This window comes from Macaca nemestrina, chromosome 4 (assembly GCF_043159975.1).
Source record: "Macaca nemestrina isolate mMacNem1 chromosome 4, mMacNem.hap1, whole genome shotgun sequence".
Classification (NCBI taxonomy): domain Eukaryota; kingdom Metazoa; phylum Chordata; class Mammalia; order Primates; family Cercopithecidae; genus Macaca; species Macaca nemestrina.
Window position 1 is genome coordinate 172,605,162 of NC_092128.1, and position 21,924 is coordinate 172,627,085.

Genomic DNA, 21,924 nt, shown 5'->3' on the forward strand with positions numbered 1-21,924 from the left:
CATACTCATTACATTTTCTTCCTAATATATTTGAATGCTAAATGGGAAAATCCTACTTGATTTTTTTAAAAGACCATAGAATTTTTAGAAATTATGATCATAAAAGCAGAAACAGAATTTTTAAAAAATTCTCTATTGGTTATTGCAACAAAACATATATGTCTAACTAACTTGATGGAGAATGTTTGGTTTACCACAGGTGTGGATGTATTGATTTGCACTGTTTCCTAATAGAAGTGCTTTACTAGGGCAAGGAAAGCCACTGTGTAAAAGACTCCCTCTTATTTCCTCTAATGTTAACAGGTGCTCACTATGCTGCACCTTGGCTCTCAGAGTAAGGACTTCTGTCACACTGAAAAATTGAAGGTTTTTGTTTGTTTGTTTGTTTTGCATGCAGTTCTGTGCCTTCAGGGTTTGTCAGCTTTAGGTAATCAATAGGGAATATTAAGCTTTATGAGTATTCAGATGAAAATTGTGATATGTTCAGTGCAAGATTCAGCATGGATTCCAGCTACTGCCAAACTCACATTTTTCTTTTTCTTGTTTTACTTATGTAGCTACTTTTTTTTTTTTTTTTAAACTAGACGGTACATTTTTTTGTGTGTGGCTCAAATGAGGAAAGGTTTCTCTACCACCATAGTTAGGTTTGATTCTGATGTACAATAAATGTATAATGATATTGAACTTCAGAGTTAAATGTGTGGGAGTGGTAGAATGGGAGGGTAGTTGCTGTAGAACCTTATCAAGATTTAGGGCTCATGATCTGATATGGCTTGGCTCTGTGGCCCCACTCAAATCTCATCTCAAACTGTAATCCCCATGTTTCGGGGGAGGAACTTGGTGGGAGGCAATTGGATCATGGGGGTGGATCTCCCCCATGCCGTTCTTGTGATAGTGAGTGGATTCTCACGAGATCTGATGGTTGAAAAGTGTGGCACTTCCCCCCGGCTCTCTCTGTCTTTTCTGCCAACATGTATGACATTTCTTCCTTCCCCTTTACCTTCCACCATGATTGTAAGTTTCCTGAGGCCTCCCAAGCCATATGGAAGTATGAGTCAATTAAACCTCTTTTCATTATAAATTACTCAGTCTCAGGTAGTTATTTATAGCTGTGTGAAAATGGATTAATACATGAACCTTTTCTCTTTTTACACAAAAATTGAATTGCTAGAATAACAGGCTTCCTGGATTCTTGCTCCTTTTCAAATCAGTCAATGTGGTTGAAGTCCCTCAGGTACTTATAATCACCTGCTTGTCTTCTCACTTCCAGAGCCACATCCTGAACTACAGAGAAACATTAAAAATGAAAGAAAATATAGAACATGTGTTCATATATTTGTTATTCATAATATGTGTTAATCTTTGAAATAATCCTATGATGTAACCATTATTCCTATTATTATTTAAATGAAGAATTCAGGGCCCAGAGTAGTTAAGTAACTTACAAAGATAGTTAAGAAGAATCCTGGATTAAAATTGCTGTTTGTGAATCCAACACTTAATCTTTTGACATCACCATCCTGCCTTATAAATACAAGTTGTTAGTGCTGAGGGAACAGATACGGCTTAGGACTGTTTGATGAGATGGAGAAAAAATAGAGACTTCAGGCTGCCTGAGTTTCTCTCCTGTTTTCTCTTATCACCCACCTGCTTTGCAATCACACAGATTTTTTTTTTCATGACTATAACCACAAGGGACAGTTTAATGTGGTCTCTAAATAACATGGAGAAAACATTTAAAAAGTGCATTTCGTGTGCTGCAATGAACTGCTCTCTTTTTCTGTGTTGAATAGAATGTCACATCTTTCTATCATGATGACTTACATATTTATGGGATTTAAAGTTGACATACATTTTCTCACTTCTTTCATTTATTTTTATGGGAAAACATTTGCTGGATGCTCATTAGATGCCAAGTTTCATGTTAGGCCCTGAGGGTGCAAGACAACACAAACTGCTTCAGAGTCCTCACAGCCAGGAGGAGAATTTTATCCCTGCTCTCTTGAGGTAGATGGGGCATCAATTACCACTTAATTTTACAGATTATGAGCTAAGGCTGCTGCAGGCTGGAGTAACTTGCTCAAGGTTATATAGCTAATAAATGGCAGACCCAGGGATTAAGGCCAAATCCACCTTCTGATACCAAATTTAGGGCTCTTTCCTCCAAATCAGTGGCCCCTCCCAACTTCAGGATCTCTTGTCAACTGACTGAATGAAAAACTAATTAACAAGCTGACTAATTAACTATATTAATAAATAGCTATATAAGTAAACAGAGAAAGAACATTTTAGACCAGCACACAATATTAAATCCTTATTTGGCACACTAGACCATTAATAAACACACACCCCCAAATGTGACCATCAACTTTTAAAATAGTTTCATAAAAGAAGGTATATTTTAATACCAATAGAGGAAATGGGAGAAAGACTAGTTTCTAATTGGAATAAATTTATCTTTTACAAAAAGCTCACTGTTAAACTCCTACTTTTCTCCTTTTGCCAGTATATAGGTAAATTGGCTTCAGAAAGGGGGAGGATCAGCAGATTTAAAGATTAGGGACCGAAACTGGGGTGAGAACAAAGAACAGGGATGGAGTGAGTTTTACATTTCTCTTCCTGAAGCAATTGTTTGCTTAAGAAAAGCCTTTCTGCCTTCATTAGCAAACGATGGAGAATTTACAATTCAAAAGACACAGTAGACAACATTTAGAGAAAGCTTTCCCTTATATTTGCATTTTGCAGCAATCCATCAGTCATTTACATTTCGTTGTAATGAGCAGTTAAAAATCATTTGCTAAACAAATAATTACTTCAAAGGGAGGACATTGATTTAGGCACAACACCTAGCTTTGCTAATCCTTCCGTGTGTGGAAGCCAGCCCTGATGGAGTGACCCAGCCCTGCCAGGACCCCAGTTGCAGTGAATGGTAAAGGTGCGTATAATGCTGATAAGGTGAATTTTCTTCTGGCTCACTGAGATGGAGAGAATTTAAAAATAAAACGTAGATAAGAGAGAGCCAGACAAACCCAATAGAGGGACATGCAACAATAAAACTGACCTGGACTCTTTAAAAATGTCAGTGTCATATATGGCAAAAGAAGGCTGAATTGTCTGAATCAAAGGAGACGAAAGGGATTGACAACTGAATGCCATTTGTGATCCTGGGACAATTATCAAATATATACTATTATTTTGCCAATAACAATATTAGCAAATATATATTTCTATGTATTTAGATAACATTATGTTATTGTTAAGTCTCCTGTACTTGATAATCGTAGTGTGGTTGTAACGAGAAAGGTCCTTCCTAGGAAATTCATGCTAATGTATTTATAGGGAAAAAGGTCAAGATGTCTGCAGCTTACTTTCAAATGGTTCAACAGTGCTACTACTTAGTATTATTTTTATTGTTGTAGGTGTTTCTATATTAAGAGAATGATAGAGCATTACAGCAAATGAGGCCAAATGATAATAAATGATGAATCTAGGTGAAGGGTGTACAGGAGTTTATTGTACATGTCCTGCAACTTTTCTCTAAGTTCAGATCTTTCTAAATAAAAAGACAAAACGTACAGATACAAAATAATATCATAAAAGTCTCTTCCACTTGTATCCCCAAGAATGAAATTGGAAATGCAACTTTGGTTGAATAAACGCTTTACAGAAAGAAGACTGTTTTTTTTCACATGAATTTGAGCTGAGCTCTGCATATAGATACAACTTTCAAAAATATCCAAATGGCCAATTCTAAACACTTGCTTTGGCCGCCTGTCTACTCGGTGCACTCAGATGTGACACAGAAAAAATGCTGATTTGCATGCACATTGGGTAACTCAGGCAACAGGTGGAGCATATGGAGGAGGAAAAAAAAAACCTCTGCTATTTCCAGTGAGCACTGAAAATTTCCTATGCCTTCCTTTTAAGTAATAACAAACTTTGCTATTTAGATTGCCCCTTTTTATGAAGTCTGCTCCATGCCTTATAAGTAGCGAAATAAACCCTAGAATATACTTCTGAGGTGAATAGGTGTCAGTGCTATTTCACAGTGAGGAAAGTGAGGCATGGTGAGGTTAATTGTTTGGATTGGCCCTGAAAATGGGTCACAAATAGCAGGAATTGGAAGAGACCTTCAGGTCAAACTCCTCTTGACGCATGAGTCCCCTCTACACAGCCACTGCTGAACACCTCTCAGTGTGAGAAATTCTCTACCTTACACTGCAGTCCAATCCATTTCTCAATAGCTTTAGCTATCTTTAATGAGTCTCAGTTCAAAAGAAAAGTACCTAGGTTTTCTTGAGTCTTAATCCAATGTCTTGTTTGTTAAACCATCAGTGAGTTTGATGCCGTAAACATGAATGTAATAAACCACTGGGACCCAAAGATCAGGTTGCACATTTTAAATGTTAATTTCTTCTCTATTGAACTTGGAAATATGCAAAATGGCATTTCATAAACTTGTGGGTATATTAATATACACAAATCTAATAGGATTCTTAAGGGGATCTGTGCATCATCCAGAGCAGAGGAAAAATCAAAACTGAAAAATGAAAATGGGTATGTGAGCGAATTACCTGTGGAAATAAAACACTTTTAAAGTGCAGATCTTCATACATAGGGTTTTTCAGAATTACCTGTGGAAATAAAACACTTTTAAAGTGCAGATCTTCATACATAGGGTTTTTCAGAAGTGCAACAGAGAAGGCAAGTGGGAGTCTTCCCAAAAGAAAAATTGTGTACCTTGGTTACAAAGGACCTTATAAGAAGAATCTAGTCTAAATATTCAAGAAAGTATATTGCACTCCACCAGTATATGTTGGTGCTGAATTCTCGTGAAGTTTCAACAGTAGCTAAAATTAATATGCTTGGCCTGCAATACCTAAAGATTGGTTTCCTGGGCAGAGTTCTGAATATTTAAGTAGGGTTCTGGTCAAAGAACTGAGGTGGGAGATATAAAGGGTAGAAAAAAGTGAGTCCAGAGAAAAAAAGAAACTATAATTTATTGTTTTTTTTGCTGTTGAGTTTTAAGAATGTTCCATCCTTGGGCTATTTCAAGTGGAATGATGGGACAGCACGTAGCAGAAGAGTTTTGGCTATCACAAGTGGTCATAACGACACAGTGGGGAGAGTGGTGATGACAGAAAGTGAAAAGAGTCATTTATTTGGCACTGACTGTGTATAGCATATCTTGCATTTTAGCTTGACTACTCATGCCAAAGTTGATTTTCTTTGAGTCCAAACTTTAGGCTTCTGTGAAGATTCTTGGTTCTGGAAGAGTATATTTATCTCTGTTTTCTATGGGAAAATGGAAGGAACTATGATACACAGAGTTTTTAAAAACTAAGTCAGTACTTAAATACAGCCATAAGAGCAGATACTTCACTCACTCACAGGCTGGTTGAGCACATTAACTGAGTTAATAATCTATTTAGGACAGTGCACATAGTCAGCAGTCAAGAATTTAGTTATTGTTATTTTTGTGATTTTCATTTCGTGTATGTTTTCTCCCAGGGTTGATTGGTTTTTTCAATCTCTGCCACTATTAGGGATGCTAATCTCATTTCACATTAATCCTTACAGTAAAGCTTGGAGACTATATTTGACGTGATGACTAACAACTCTTCACTGCAGGCTGCATTTTAGAAATCTCATGGCTGTGATGTGTTGAGAAAAATGACTTAAGTAAACAAAGATAAACTTATCAAGGTTGATGTGCTATAAATTTAGGGCTAGAGGCATCTGGTGCTCATTTCCTTGATGTATCGATCTAGTCCTATCTATAGGCTGAGGACACTCAAATTTGTGTCTCCAGCCCAGACCTGTTTTCTGGACTCTAGACTCGTGTATTAACTGCCTGTTCTTACCTTCATTCAGATGTCTGATAGATACCTGAAACTCAAACTTAACAGGTTAATGACTCAATTTCTGATATCATTCTTATTTCCTCAAACCAGTTCCACCTATAACCTCTATTTCAGGTAATGACAACTCCATCCTTCGGCTCAGGACAAAAAGATCAATCTTTTATTTCTCTCTTCCTTCTTTCTTAATCTCTACTCCCTCAGGATATTATTATTATTTTGAGTTCATTTTTGATTCTTTAATCTACAGGTATGAATTAAACCATAACCTGCCTCAGCAACACCGTGGCGTCAATATTTTCTCAGACTGGAACATGGTCTTCCTGTTTTTATCCTCCATTTTAAAATAAACTTAACATATGGCATTTGTCTTGTGTCTAAGGAATACAAAGTGTTTTTCTTGACATTTGATTTAATTGAAACACTGGGCCAAACTTTGATATTTCAGAGGAGTTTGCCGTAGGAAGGAATACGCTTGCTATCTTCCCTGTTAAACAGGTTAATCTCTTGAGGCAACCTGAGATGTCCCAAGTTTCTCAGGTCATTGAGTTCCTTAAATCAAAATAAGTGTCATACAGACCCAAAGGTTGTACTGGATACTCAAAAAGACATCTTAAAATGGTAGTGAAAAGATAAAATGCGTGCAGTTGAGAATATCCACGATGATTTTTGTGCAGTTTTCTCAAAGACCCTACAATGTTTGAGCAATCATTCAAACACAGCCCAATGTCACCACATAAATGAAGAAAAAGAAAAGAGGACATGGTCATATGTAATAAAAACTTTCAAGTGGGGAACACATTCAAATATCCTCTCAGATATTATGCCGGCTGTACATTAAAAATGTTTCCAGAACCTGAGTGTATCTTACTCCTCTACTGTATTGCCTCCATCTCTTCCCTGAGTTTCCATAGGAGCCATCTGGCAGGTTGCTATGTTTCTACCTTTGCCTCTGTAGAGTGTACAGTGATTCTTTTACTCCTACTACTCTTCAGGATCAGGCCATCCTTATCTGAGGTTTTGCCTTCCATGATTTTAGCGACCCACAGTCAATGGTGGTCTAAAAATATTAAACGGAAAATTCCAGAAATGAACAATTCATAAGTTTTCAATTGCATGCCCTTCTGAATAGCATGATGAAGTCTTGTACAATCCTACTCTGTCCACACGGGACGTGAATCATTTCATCACTGTTGTTGTTAGTCTCTTACTGTGCCTAACTTATAAATTCAACTTTATTATAGGTATCATTCATACAAGTACTATATATACAAACATAGAACAAGTGCTTAGGTATGTATGCTTAGAAATAAACATAGCAGGCTGGGCGAGGTGGCTAACGCCTGTAATCCTAGCACTTTGGGAGGCCAAGGCAGGCGGATCAAGAGGTCAGAAGTTCAAGACCAGCTTGGCCAACATGGTGAAACCCCGTCTCTACTAAAAATACAAAAATTAGCTGGGCGTGGTAGCAAGTGCCTGTAATCCCAGCTACTGGGGAGGCTGAGGCAGAAGAATTGCTTGAACCCAGGTGGTGGAGGTTGCAGTGAGCTGAGATCGCGCCACTGCACTCCAGCCTGGATGACAGTGCAAGACTCTGTCTCAAAAATAAAATAAAATAAAAAAATAACCGTAGCATATATAGGGTTCAGTACTATCCGTGGTTTCAGGCATCCAATGGAGGTCTTGGAATGTATCCCCTTAGGATGAGTAGAGACTACTATAGAATGTTACTCTGATCTTATCCACCCTCTGCTTAAAATTCTTCCATGGCTTCCCATTCCGGGCAGAGCACAAGCTCCTCCAGTGGTTTACAGAGCCCTCCATGACCTACAAGGCCCTCCTCTCCGACCATCTCTTCTAGCTCCCTTCCCCTCTTACTCTGATCCATCCACCCTGGCCTCCTTGCTGTTGCTCTGATGTATCAGGCACACTCTTACCTGAGACATTAGCTGTTCTCTCTGCCTAGAACCGCCTTCTTTCTCACAGTACGTGGTTCACTTCCTAAGCTCCTTGCAGCCTTTGCTCAAGCCTCATCTGTGCAATGTGACATGACCTTTAATTCTGCAAACCGCATTTCTGGCTTCCAGATTCCCTTCAATCTGCTCTACTTTTTCTTTCTTGCACAGCACTCACCACCGTTCAACAATTGTAATCATTTTATATAGAAAGAGAAAATGGTTTATTATTCCCATAGAACCTAAGTTCCTTGAAGTCAGTGGGTTCTGTCTGTTTTATTCACTAATGTATTCCACGTGCTGGTACCAATATTTATTGGTGTGTCCAATAAATATTTGTGGAATGACAGACTGACAGCATTAGTGAAGGTGAAGAAACGTATGATTTACCAGGGTGGCATCATGATGGGACAGTGCAGTGGCAATTTCGGTTTTAGAAAAACAATTTATCCAAATTTGGGAACAACTTTAGGTGTCTTCCAGGGTAACCTCTTGGGTACTGCAGGGATCCTTATCAGGACCTGCCTGTGACAGGGTATCCCAAGCCTGGACTTGAACTCTTCCAGATTAGGGTGTTAAATATTTTGGAGAGAAATGCATTTCATCCCCTGAGAGATCTGGTGATTAAAAGTTAATTCTTTCAGTGATGCTAAAGTTGCTTCCCTCAATCCTTCATCCACTTTGTCCATGAAAGCCCAGAGGACTAGCTAAAGCTTCTATTTCATGACCCTTTAGATATCAGTCTTCAGTAGCCATTAACTTCTATGTCCTTGTGTTTTTCCTTTGCAGCCCAAACATTTTAGTTATTTTAGACTTACTCATATACTCTGTACATGAGTATTCTCAATGTTCACATATTTATAAGGAAGTAAGGGATAGCGTCATTGTGAATTTTGGGAGGTAGGCCTATCCACAGGTAAATTTTAGAACAGGAAAGTTCCTATTTGAAGCACCCTGTTTCTTCTTTTGCTTACATAATTTTTGTCTAAATATTTAGCTTAATGGTGTCTATAACAAGAATTCAAGATATTATTCTTCTCCCTACTCAATAAATAATGCTGGAATAACTTGCTAGCCATATGTAGAAGAATAAAACAGGAACCCTATCTTTCACCATATATGAAAATTAACTTAAGAAGAATTAAAGATTTAAATGTAAGACCTCAAACTATAAAAACTCTAGGGTGGGCGTGGTGGTTCACGCCTGTAATTCCAGCACTTTGGGAGGCTGAGGCAGGCAGATCATGAGGTCAGGAGATCAAGACCATCCTGGCTAAGATGGTGAAACCCTGTCTCTACTAAAAATACAAAAAAATTAAATTAGCCAGGCATGGTGGCAGGTGCCTGTAATTCCAGCTACTTGAGAGGCTGAGGCAGGAGAATGGTGTGAACCCGGGAGGCAGAGCTTGCAGTGAGCGGAGATCACACCACTGCACTCCAGCCGGGGAGACAGAGCAAGACTCTGTCTCAAAAAAAAAAAAAAAAAAAAAAAAATTCTAAAAGAAAACCTAAGGAATACCATTCTGTACATTGTTTTTGGCAAATACGTCATGACTAAGTTCTCAAGAGAAATTGCAACAAAAACAAACACTGACAAGGGAGACCCAATTAAACTAAAGAGCTTCTGCACAGCAAGAGAAATTATCAACAGAGTAAACAGACAACCCACAGAATGGGAGAAAATGTGTGCAAACTATGCATCCAACAAAAGTCTCATATTCAGAATCTATAAAGAACTTAAATCAACAAACAAAAATAACCCCATTAAAAAGTGGGCAAAAGAGGTGAACAGACACTTTTCAAAAGAAGACACACAAGTGGCTAAAGAACATATGAAAAAGTGCTCATCATCACGATCATCAGAGAAATGCAAATAAAAACCACAAGCAGTCACACAGCTATTATTAAAAAGTCAAAAGACAACAGATGTTGGTGAGGCTGTGATGAAAAGGGAACACTTATATACTGTTGGTGGGAATTTAAATTTGTTCAGCCACTGTGGGAAGCATTTTGGAGATTTCTCAAAGAACCTAAAACAGAACTGCCATTTGGCCCAGGAATCCCATTACTGGGTATATATCCAAAAGAAAATCATTCTTCCAAAAAACCCACAAACTCAGATGTTCATTACAGCACTATTCACAATAGCAAAGTCATGGAATCAACCTAGATGCCCATCAGTGGTGGATTAGATAAAGAAAATGTGGTACATATACACCACGGAATACTATGCAGCCATAAAAAAGAATAAGCTCATGTACTTTGCAGCAACATGGATGCAGCTGGAGGCCATTATCCTAAGTGAATTAACACAGGAACAGAAAACCAAATACCCATGATCTTACTTATAAGTGAAAGCTAAACATTGGGTACACATGGACACAAAGATGGGAACAATAGACACTAGGGACTATTAGAGGAGGCAGGCAAGGGCTGAAAAAGTACCTATTGGTAACTACCTGTGCTCACTCTCTGCATGGGTGACAGGATCATTTGTACTCCAAACCTCAACATCATGCAATATACCCATGGCACAAACCTTCATATGTACCCTTTAATCTAAAACAAAAGTTGAAATTATTAAATATTGTCCTTTTAGCTATTTACATATGCAAATCCTCCATGGTATGAAAGACTTAATGGTAGGGTTCAGCACAGTGCTACCAGGAAAGAGTTATTTTGGCAGGGCCTTTGCACTGGCTGTTCCCTCTGCCTGACGTCTGAAATGCTCTCCCCCAGGTATCTACATGATTTGTTTTTTATCCTCTTTAAATTTTTACTCAAATGGTATTTTCTAGAGCACTTCCCTGGTATTCTTACATAAAATTGTAAATCCCATCTCTACTGTTAGTCTCCCAAATACCATTTGCTGCTTTATTTTTCTTTATAACATTTTCTACTATCTATCATACTAAATATTTACTATATATTTTGTTCAACAGAGAAACAGACTGGATTCCATGAAGTCAGATTTTTTGTGTGTGATTTATCCCCAATATTTAGGATAATGCCTGGCAGTAAATGTCTACGAAACAAGGGAATCTATCATATCTATCTATCTATCTATCTATCTATCTATCTATCTATCTATCTATCTATCATCTATCTACCATTTATCATTTATCTATTTAACTGTCAACTATATTCACTGTTTATCAACTCTCTATCTAATTGATCATCTACCTATCATCTATCTATCTAATCTATCATCTGCTTATTTATATATATCTCTCTAATCTATCATTTACCTATCAGCTATTAGGTTGGTGCAAAAGTCATTGCAGTTTTTGCCACTACTTTTAATAGCAAAAACAAAATTACTGGGGTTTTTTTTTTTTTGAGACGGAGTCTCGCTCTGTCACCCAGGCTGGAGTGCAGTGGTACGATCTCGGCTCACTGCAAGCTCCGCCTTCTGGGTTCACGCCATTCTCCTGCCTCAGCCTCCCAAGTAGCTGGGACTACAGGCGCCCGCCACCACGCCCGGCTAATATTTTGTCGTATTTTTAGTAGAGACGGAGTTTCACCGTGTTAGCCAGGATGGTCTCGATCTCCGGATCTGCCTGCCTCGGCCTCCCAAAGTGCTGGGATTACAGGCGTGAGCCACCGTGCCAGGCTGCAAAAACGCAATTACTTTTGCACCAACCTAATATCTGCCTATCATGATCTATTTTCTATCATCTATCCTCTACCAATCATTCATCATTTGTCTACCTACTGTCTATCATCTACCTATCATCTGTCTATTAATATCTGTCTATCATCTACCTATCATGATCTATTATCTATTATGTATGTATCTATTTATCTATCTGCCTACCTATTTATCTCCTTGTCTGTCTGCCTGCCTGCCTGTCTAATAGCTAAAAGAATATACACTAAGACATTATCTGTGATAGTTTTTCTGGATATTTTGTTAAGGACATCCTTAAACTTTTCTCCATTTTAACATTTTGTAAAGAAAGCAATCTTCTTTTTAAACTATATAAAAATAAAACTTTCAAACAATATATTGCCATTTAGATCTCAGGAAAGGGCAGCCATAGTACAGAGTATGCAGGTATGTGCTGTCTTGACTCTTTTCCCCAGTATTTCAGAAAATATCACCTGAACCAAATGAATATAAACTTTGGGCCAGTTTAGTTAGGGACAAGTTAAAGTAGAGAAGAGAGACAGGCAAAACTATAAAGTAGGTTTTTCTTAATCATTCACAAAATAAAAGCTAAGCAGAATAGGTGGTGCTTTTTTTGTTTTGTTTTTTTGCTTTTTTTTTTTTTTTAATGTTTTGCCACTGAAATTTGAATTAGCACTTGCTTATTTGGATTCAGCTCTCTATGCTGACTGTGTAGGTAATCACCTAACCAAGCAGAAGAAAACACTTTGAAATCCCACTCTCTGTGGCATGCAATATTCAATGCTTTTGTTGTCTTTTAAGAGAGCCAAACTTAAAATGTGCTGTAATTAGTTTAAAGTAAGAAACAGCATTTTAAGTCATTACTCGCCATTAACACTGTTGGGGCTCAGAACATGACACCCCAAAATATGGCACCTTGGCATGCTGACTACTTTGAACTGAAAAAGACTGGAAAGGTCTCAGAAACGAGGTCTTTCTGACTTTCTCCTAACCCCCAGCATCATACCCCTTTTAATCCCCCGAAGTGAGTCATAGAAAGCAGAATTTCCCTTCCCCAAGTGAAGCGTAGAAACTAGAACTCCTCTCCCCCAAAGCAAGACATAAAATCTAGAAAGATTCTCTTTTCCCTTGAAGACTCTCGTTTCACAGGGGTCCTGCCCCATACTCAGGAGGAAGGAATACTGCACAGAGAGGCTAAGAAGAATCCGAACACACAGGCCTTGTTGGGCTTTTCCCCTCATTCTATTACCACTAGATTCTACCCTTTTGTCCAATCACATTTCCACATGTTGTTCATTCGTCATTGAATCTAAGCATAGACATAGACAGTTTTCCCTAGGTCTTTGGTCTTCATTTCTGAAGCCTCCTGAGTCAGGTAAAACTTTGATTAAACAAATTTGCTATGATTTTCTCTTGTTAACCTGTCTTTTGTTACAGGAATGTCAGTTGTGATCGTTATGATGGGTGAGGAAAAGCATCTGTTCCCCCAACACCTCTTTGAAAATTTGTTTATCCAATGAACCAGAATATCACCTGGCAAATCCCACAGAGATAACGAGACATGGCACTGACACGTATTGATGAGGAAGCCAGGAGGGCCAGTGAGGAGGAAAGAAGAGCGTGAAAACCCAGATACCAAAATGAAGGAGTTGTGGATGTGAGCTGAACCCACTTCATATGTGTACAAAATTACAATCTTAGTTTTTAGCTCAATTGTCTTATCTTTTAAGGCTCTAGCAGGGGTGAATTAGAGCCAAAAGGCCAAACCTAGCCCAGCATATGTTTTTGCAACCTTTATGGTTTATTGGAACACACTGGGTCTATTCATTTACATATTGTCCGTGTGCTTGCTTGCTGCTTTGTCAGAGTGGAGTAGTTTTGACCAAGACCCCCATGGCCGGAAAGCCTCAGCACTTGGCTCTTCACAGAAAAAGTTTGCTGATCCCGGCTCTCCAGGAATGGCTGTGGGTGCATTTCCCTGAAATTGGCTTTGAGAAGGCAGAAACTGCTGAATATGCCGCACACCACAGTTGAGGCTCAGCTTCTCAGCTCTTTTTGCTGTGTGTCAAGTGATAACCAGGTTTCCACCAGGGTCTAATGAATCATGAAAGGAGGTCGAATGGGCAGCAATTTCTCATTGCCTGGGGTCGCCTCTGGGTGTGGGAATCAGCGACAAGTGGGTGACTAACGGGAAGGACATCCAGAAAAGAGAGAGAAGAGAAATGAGGCGAGACGAAACTTTACTCCTCCTAAGAGTTCTCCAGAGTCTTTCGACATTTTAACTTCTAGAGGACAGAATTCTGCTTGCTAGTATTTAGCGAATTGAATTTTGTCCTTAGAGACGTGCACACTGCTCCCATTTACTTCAATGGGAGTAATGGGCCATTTGGTCCCTCGACATCTGTGTTGGCTTCAGGCTATTTAACAAACTCCTAAACAAATCCCAATAAAGTGCTCTTTAATGGGTACTTAATTCTGGTGTAGGGGCGGGTGCTAAGCACACCTAAGTCCTTTCTTTTCTTTCAGGTTTACTAAGTTTCCTCCTTTTGATGGTGTGATAATCACTACAGGCAAGAACCCTGAGTCAAGCAGTATAAAACCCACTCAGAGTCACAAGGCTTCTGCTTTTATTGATCTCAGTTGACCTGTTCATTCTCTGGGTTCCAATTTAATGGCTCAATTGATTATTCATCTACATTTTTAATGTCTTTGTGGGCAAAAATCATTTTAACATGAATCATCTCTCACTTAAGGGGCGACATATCAAATCATTTTGGATTGTCGATTTCAACAAGTATTTATTGTGTCACTGAGCACGGGTGAACTTGACAAAGATGAAAAGGACATTTCAGTTTCTTGTGGAAGATGATGGAAATGATAGCTTGGTGTTTGCTTTGCAAAATGGATGTCACATGTGTGTGGCTCACCTGATGTCAGAGAATGGTTAGAATATCAAGTTTTCTGTCATTTACTTACTAATTATATTTTGTCTAAATACAATTTGAAATCTACAATGCCCACATCTTTAGTTGACCTCTTTCTTAAGTTAAATCCAGGAGTTTCAATATTATTCATTGATATGTTTTCATTTTAGATGTTCCAACTTTGCTGTAGAAATGGTGAGAGATGATTATACTACAGAGATCACAACATAATGAGATGTAGCTTGATTTTATGAGCTCACGAAATTTCCTGTTTAGCAAAAGTAGGCAGCATGCAAGATCTAACCACACTTGTGTTTACAACGTGATATTCTTTTTCAAAACCCTCTAAAATATCCGTGTGGATTTGATTAGACAATGATTTCTTCCTTCACAGCAAGCAGGTAAAGTTCTAAAACTATGGCTGCTTGTAGCTTATTCTTCTTGATAGGACTGTTTTGAATACAATATTTATAAAATATATACCCAGTCACTTAGAATCTTCACTTCTTTCTAAATGAGATGAGGCACAAGAAAATACATAAGTGCATATTTCCAACCACACTCATCACTTTTATCTGACAGTATAAAATGGAACCAGAGTTTAACACCAAAGAGGAGGCACGTATTCATCCTTTGAGGAATAGTAAGTGCTAGTGCTTGGTGAAAGGGGCAGTGAAAAGTGAAATCGTATTGCAAAGTTTGACAGTGTTTCACTTTACTAATTTTCACTTGTAATTTTCGTAGCATTATTACCAAATGTGTAGATCAAAGAAAGCAACTCATTTCAACTCTTGGAGAAAAAAAAACAGACAATCAATGGTATTATTCTATCCATGTGGAATTACTAAACTCTTTCCTGTATGTCAGGCTTACAACAGGTAGCAGGTTATAAACATAAAAATAAGATAAAATTCGGATGCTTAGAAATTTCCAGTCTTATAGACATGTAAACAGATATTTGAAATATAACTTGGGATTCAGTGCTTTTGCTTCCAAAGTGCTAGTGAACCCTCCGGTAGTCTCAGGGAGCTTAAAGGAAGAGGGAAATGTGCGTGCGGTCGTGGAGAATGAGGGAGTTCATCACCGTGAAGGTCGTGCAAAGGATCATACAAAGTGAGGGGCCAGTCTTAGAAAACAGGAGTCAGGAGAACGTGGGGATATTGAAGAAAAGATAAAACTTTCCATCATAACTCATGTGAGAGTATAGGCAATGAGGGAAGCTAGTGCCTGGGTTAATGAAAATGAAAATGGCTGGATGATGAAGAGTTTTGAATTAGAAGGAATTCAACTTTATTATGTGGACAATGGAGGGTCACTGCCCGACTTGAAATAAAAAGGGGCCTGAATAATAAGCAGAAAGCAAAGGGGAGGTGCCAGTAAAGTAAAATTCAAATAGGGGTGGGTCAGAGAAAGTGGCTGATGAGGACTGGACTCCAAGCAGCCATATTTCCATCCTGCACCCTAAACAGGCACGTGGAGAATGCAAGCTTTACTCAGCCCTCATCACTGGGGATTCATAGTCCCTTTCCCATGAAATAATCCACTCTATTGCTACAACCTCTAAATGAATTCCTCTTTGTTAACTTACTTAGAAACTTTTCTAAACATTTACATAGCTACTTATCAAGTTGGAATCACATTTCATGGTCATTTTCAATTGTGGTCATAGTCTTATTAGAGCTGGGAAAATGAAAATACGTATTTAATATTGTGATTGGATTATAACACATCCCGATAAGGTGATATTTCTTTTTTAAAAAACGTTCCTCTGTATTTGATGATAAAAGTGTCATTAGAAAGGATCAACAAACAAAAATAAATGTGAATTATATACATATGCATTGTTAAATTACTTTAGAATATTCAGTTAGCTTTATATAAAAGAGCATTTTTGTGTGCTCCACCTGATGAGTTTAATGACTAGTTGATACTTTCGTTCTCTTTGTTCAGAGCAGACACAGTCAGGTGAGGTCTTGGGTGAGTCCCATACCTGTGCTGTCTTCATACACCACGGTCACTGTTTTCCAGTTGTAATAGAGGACCAGATCCAGAATCGCCCTGCTGATAGCTGCATAATCTGGGTAAAGGTTGATGTAAAACAAATCTTTGTTGTCCACCGAGGGGTGTTTCCAGCGGGTCTGTATGTGTGGAACTTCGAGAGCATTGCAAATAGACTGCACAGCACTGACGGAGGAGCTATGGGAAGGGCCAAAGAGAGCAGCCACGCCAAGAGCCAGCTGGTCACATGCTGATGCCCAAGGATGAGGAGAGGATGGGGAGGGAAGGCAGGGAAAGGGGGAGAGAAAAAGAGAGTTCTATGAGTTTAATTTTTTCATTCATGATTCCTCTTTTTAATGCAACTATTGAAAAATCTTTTACAATCCCTATATTGAGGAAATATACTTGGTCCAACTTCCAACTTTCTTGAGCTACTAATATGATGATAGATGTAAACTTAGAACTGATTAGCAATATACCACAAGACCAACTCCCTGCTGGTCTCACTTTATTACCTTTAATCAGATGGAGTCTAAATCCCTTGCTTCGTATGGTGTTACCTGAAAGCACTTCTAGTTACCAACAAGCCCTTTGCCAAATGAATGTTGTATGAATTAAGTTCTGTCATGCAGCAGGGCGGCATTGAAAATATTAATGTGGTTACAAAATTCAGAAGACAGAACCTCTGGTTACCCCAAAGTGCTTTAGCTCCTATCTTTCCAAAACTCAGAAAGAAGTTCCAGATTAATGAAATACTGCTAAAGAATGTTCATAAGCAGTGCTGATGTCTAACTAATTTTCAAATAATGAAATAGCATAGCCTAAAGGGATCTTAGAAGACATTTTGTCCAACCCACTCATTTCATAGACAATGGACACAGTCATGGCCACTGGACGGGAGCTTCAGCTCAACGTCAGGCCTCTTTCTACCCCAGTATCGGCGGACAGGTAGCCTAAATAAATCAAGTCAATATCTATTGAAAAATTTACTTATAACATAAATGTATTTTTCTCATTGTAAGAATATAAGCACTCACTGAGAGAATTTAGAATGTTTAAAATGTAAGGATAAAAAGGCCCTGTGATTAATCCTATCATTTTGGAAAAATATCTATTAATATTTGGGAAAATTAGAATCATTATATAAATACAGCTTGATGCATTGCTTTCTTTGTTCAACACCATAGCATGTCTTTTCTTTCAAGTCATTACAAATTCTCCTAAAGTATATTTTTAGTGTCTGTAGAATAGACCATTGAATAGGTGTGTCATCATTTATTTAAGCATTCCTACAATATAAAACATTTGGCTCATGCCTATAATCTCAGCACTTTGGGAGGCTGAGGCAGGCAGATCACTTGAGGTCAGGAATTCGAGACTTGCCTGGCCATCATGGTGAAACCCCATCTCTACTAAAAATACAAAAATTAGCCGGGTCTGGTGGTGTGCACCTGTAGTCCCAAGTACTTGGGTGGCTGAGGCACAAGAATTGCTTGAACCCGGGAGGCGGAAATTGCAGTGGACTGAGAGAGCACCACTGAACTCCAGCTGGGGTGACAGAGTGAGACTCTGTTTCAAAAAGCAAACAAACAAACATCCCCCAAAACATTTAAGCTGCTCCTAAGTTTTGGCTATTCTAAATAATATTATAACACTTACCTTAGCTCTTACATTTTTCTCTGCATTGTATGCTACTTTCTAAGAGTAGATTTCCAGAAGTTAAGTCACCACTTATAATTAAGAGGTATAGATAGTTTGAAGTCATGTAAAACATATTAACCAAATGCCCTTCCAGAAAGGTTGGGGCAGTTTGCCCTCTACAACCATGTAAAATAGTGCCTATTAATCTTATGTTGGTAGGAATTAAATAAAAGCTTAAACACACTTTCAAATTTATATTTTAATTCTACAAATTTAGAACTGTCATCAGATAATTAAATATCAAATTAGCTAAATTAATACATCAATTGTATTTAATAATATCATTCTGCAAATAAAAATAGAAAAATGATATGGCTCTGTAGCTACCTGACATAATTCAGACAGAGTCACTGATACAGCTTTGACAGCTATATCGCAGGGATCTATGGAACAGCATATGTTTACAAGGAAAACTTTCTGGTACTCTGCTCTTTGGTGGTGAATTACTGCATGAACTATGAAGATGTACAGTTTTATGCATTATGTGCTGGAAGTGTAAATTGTCATTGTCTTCAGAAGCTTATTTTCTGGTTATGTTTTCATTATTTAGCCAGATAAAATGAGAGTATGGGAGTGTGTGAACTGTTGTTCTATCCAGCATAAGCAATGGATTGAGATTCCTGTTAATATTTAGCTCTGGGATACTAATATTACTTGACAGAAAATCAATCCTTTTGAGTTCTGTTTGCCAGCAAATTACCAGTTTTAAGAAGCTCTGGGGGTGTTTAATTGACAAGTATGCCAGGTACTTCAGATCACAGGAAAGCTTTCAATTTTTATGTGGCTTCAAGCTTCATTGCTAAATGTGGTTGGCTTTCTACAGTATTTGCTCAACAATGTGTATGAGTGTTTGTGTCTGTTTGCATAGGTGTGTGTGTGTAAGAGAGAGAGATGAAAGAAAGAAAAGTGATAGATCTGTCTCTACATTATAGAGATAATTTATGTGAAGATAGCTTGGAAACTTTAAAATTCTGTATAAATATACAGTTTCATTATTTGTCCATAGACAATTTTGACCTATAGGGTATCTCAAAGTCTACCCATCTTGAAAAAGAAAATATTTTTATACTTAAGTCATGCCATAGATATAAAAAGATTATGTTGTTAATTTTTGTTTTGTTTTGTTTTTGAGACAGAGTCTCGCTGTGTCACCCAGACTGGAGTGCAGTGGTGCAATCTCAGGTCACTGCAAGCTCCACCTCCCGAGTTCACGCTATTCTCCTGCCTCAGCTTCCTGAGTAGCTAGGACCACAGGCAGCTGCCACCACGCCCGGCTATTTTTTTTTTTTTTTTGTATATTTAGTAGAGACGGGGTTTCGCCATGTTAGCCAGGATGGTCTCGATCTCCTGACCTCGTTAACCACCCGCCTCGGCCTCCCAAAGTGCTGGGATTACAGGCATGAGCCACCGCGTCCTGCTATGTTGTTAATTTTTTATCTGTGCTCCTAAGAAAATAAGTTTTATATTTTGTTTGCAAAGAACACTGGGATTCTTGCAGAAGGCTGTGTCAGGTGGACACAACCTGTGATCTAACTAGATTAATTCTATATGGAAACAACCAGCATTTAGTTACCTGGAAATCAGCATAAACATGGTGTTCATTGTATTTCATGTATTTGTGTGTATTTAGCAGGCAAAGATTCCCCTCTGAGGCAAAGAACCCCTCCTAATCTGGGGTGATGAGTAGCCTTTGTTTTCACATAAGCACATTTATTTAGTGACTCGATAGTGTCCCTGTCAGAAGCCAACCCTCAACTAGATAGAATGTGGTCTTACTTCAAAGACTTGTCCTAGAATTGTCCAGAAGATTTCTAAACAAACCCCGCTATTCCGAATGAATCTTTCTGTGAGAGAAACCTTGCAGCTGACATATGAATTAGATTATTTTTTAGGCTAGGCACTTGGCTTCAGTTCAGAAGAAAAAGCGGATCAGATACAGACATTGCTCTCACAGGGTTAATCTTCATATTTCTATGATTTTGTGGAAAAGAGTAAAAAAAAGTTGAGAGGATGCTAGGTAAACTCAGTAGTTTACAACCTGTTAAAATTCAGGGTGTCAGTTATGTGTGTCCTGGGCATTTCCACATGCTCAGTGGATGTGACCTTCCGCAATGTTTTATTTGACTGCACCGCACGATTTCATGGTGGTATCTCAGCTTCAGGAAAGAAAAACAGATCAAGCTTGACATTTTCCATTCACAGCTGAACTAGTTAATCATAGAGTGGAGGGCACTGAAGGGTAAGCTCATCAGAAAGGCCCAGAAAACAGTGCTCGGCAACGTCCATTAGGTTAGTTCAGATTGCATTGATCAGTGACATCAAAGACCCAGATTTCCCGCAACCCATTTGCACAAAGATGTCTGCTTTAAAAGAGGGCAGGTAGCAAAAAGAAGGTGACTTGGAGAGCAGACACATCACCCAAAGAAGCTTTTAAAAGTGGGAAAATAGTTACCTCTCCGTGAGGCTTCGAAACTATCAAAAAGGTTAATTCTCTGGATGTCATAGGTTAATGTGGTGTTAGGCATCAGGGTTCGGTTTCTGTTAATGCTGGTGACTGCAAACTTGAAAGCTAATTCTTCAACATTAACAGGCTCATTTTCCACTGTTTCAAAAATCCCTCCTGCAGAAGCAAAAAGAGATGCATGAGAAGCATTAGTCACATGGTTCACATGTAATTTTTTTTTTTTTTTTTTTTTTTTGAGATGGAGTCTTGCTCTGTCACCCAGGCTGGAGTGCAATGGTGTGATCTTGGCTCACTGCAACCTCCGCCTCTGGGTTCAAGCGATTCTCCTGCCTCAGCCTCCCGAGTAGCTAGGATTGCATGTGTGCGCTACCATGCCCGGCTAATTATTGTATTATTAGTAGAGACGGGATTTTACCATGTTGGCAAGGCTGGTCTCGAACTCCTGACCTCAGGTGATCCACCCTCCTCGACCTCCCAAAGTTCTGGGACTACAAGCATAAGCCACCACGCCCGGCCAGTAAAAAGAATGCAAATATATGAATAAAAGACCCCAAGTGATAAATAGAGGAATAGTCAGAGCAGATCCCAAATCCAGGGCTAAAAGTGAAGTTTATCAGCATGTGCCACATGCAGATAAATAGGACTAACTGCATATGTATGCTTAAGATTTTAAATACAATGTTGGACTGTATACCGTCTCTCAGATGGCAAATGTATTCCAAATATTTAGTGGCATAAAAGTGTAACCGATAATATGGCAGAAAGCGATTTTCTGTGATGTGGACAAGAATTGCACCGTACTTGAACTAAACATAATTTGAGTTGTAACCTTGTAGGATCATTCTTCTTTAGAATGAAGATCTTTCTGTTAAGAAGCCTACATTCCAGACTCTAAGGGGATCATGCAGAGTTGATGGGATCAAAATGACACATACATACTGTTAGTTTTTTCAGGATAAAAATGTTCTTTTTTGTGCTTCATGGCTCAGAATTCTGAGATCATATTCCAGTACTTTCCAAAGTTCATGAGAATATTCAAAAAGCTGTATTTTTTCTTTCTTTTCTTTTTTCTTTTTTCTTTTCTTTTTAGAAACTGTTTAGTCCAAAGCAAACCTGCATCTGGTAACTAGAGAAATATGTCCCTTCACTGAGCAAGTGCACATGTGCCAGGTAGGCTCTGGTGTCTTAAACATGAGGACCTCACTGTAAGCAACAGTAACAAATATTAGTGCTTAAAGCCTCATCAGAGAATGTAGCTCTGATTTTGCTTGAGACATTGACTTTTGATAGAGACAACGTAAGTGCTGTTGACTGTACAGTTCTTAAATGCTCTTTGAGAGATGTCCTAGAATTATTAATAGACACAGGATCTATAGTGGAAGCTTTCTTA

At 38.5% G+C, this 21,924-nt stretch overlaps 1 protein-coding gene and 1 long non-coding RNA gene across 7 annotated transcripts in view; one reads left to right on the forward strand and one right to left on the reverse strand.

Annotated features, from left to right (window-relative positions):
• The window catches only part of LOC105472767 (glutamate ionotropic receptor kainate type subunit 1), a 404,586-nt gene that overhangs the window by 135,750 nt on the left and 246,912 nt on the right, over positions 1 to 21,924 (reverse strand). For all 6 annotated transcript variants that reach the window (XM_071095553.1, XM_071095551.1, XM_071095552.1 and 3 more), the window contains exons 2-3: positions 20,523 to 20,690; positions 16,362 to 16,619 (exon numbers count right to left, since the gene is read on the reverse strand). In XM_071095553.1, coding sequence (XP_070951654.1) covers positions 16,362 to 16,619; positions 20,523 to 20,690 — 426 coding nt within the window. The remainder of the gene's footprint in view (positions 1 to 16,361; positions 16,620 to 20,522; positions 20,691 to 21,924) is intronic.
• The window catches only part of LOC105472769 (uncharacterized), a 155,590-nt gene that overhangs the window by 119,560 nt on the left and 14,106 nt on the right, over positions 1 to 21,924 (forward strand). The gene's annotated exons all lie outside the window — the stretch shown is intronic.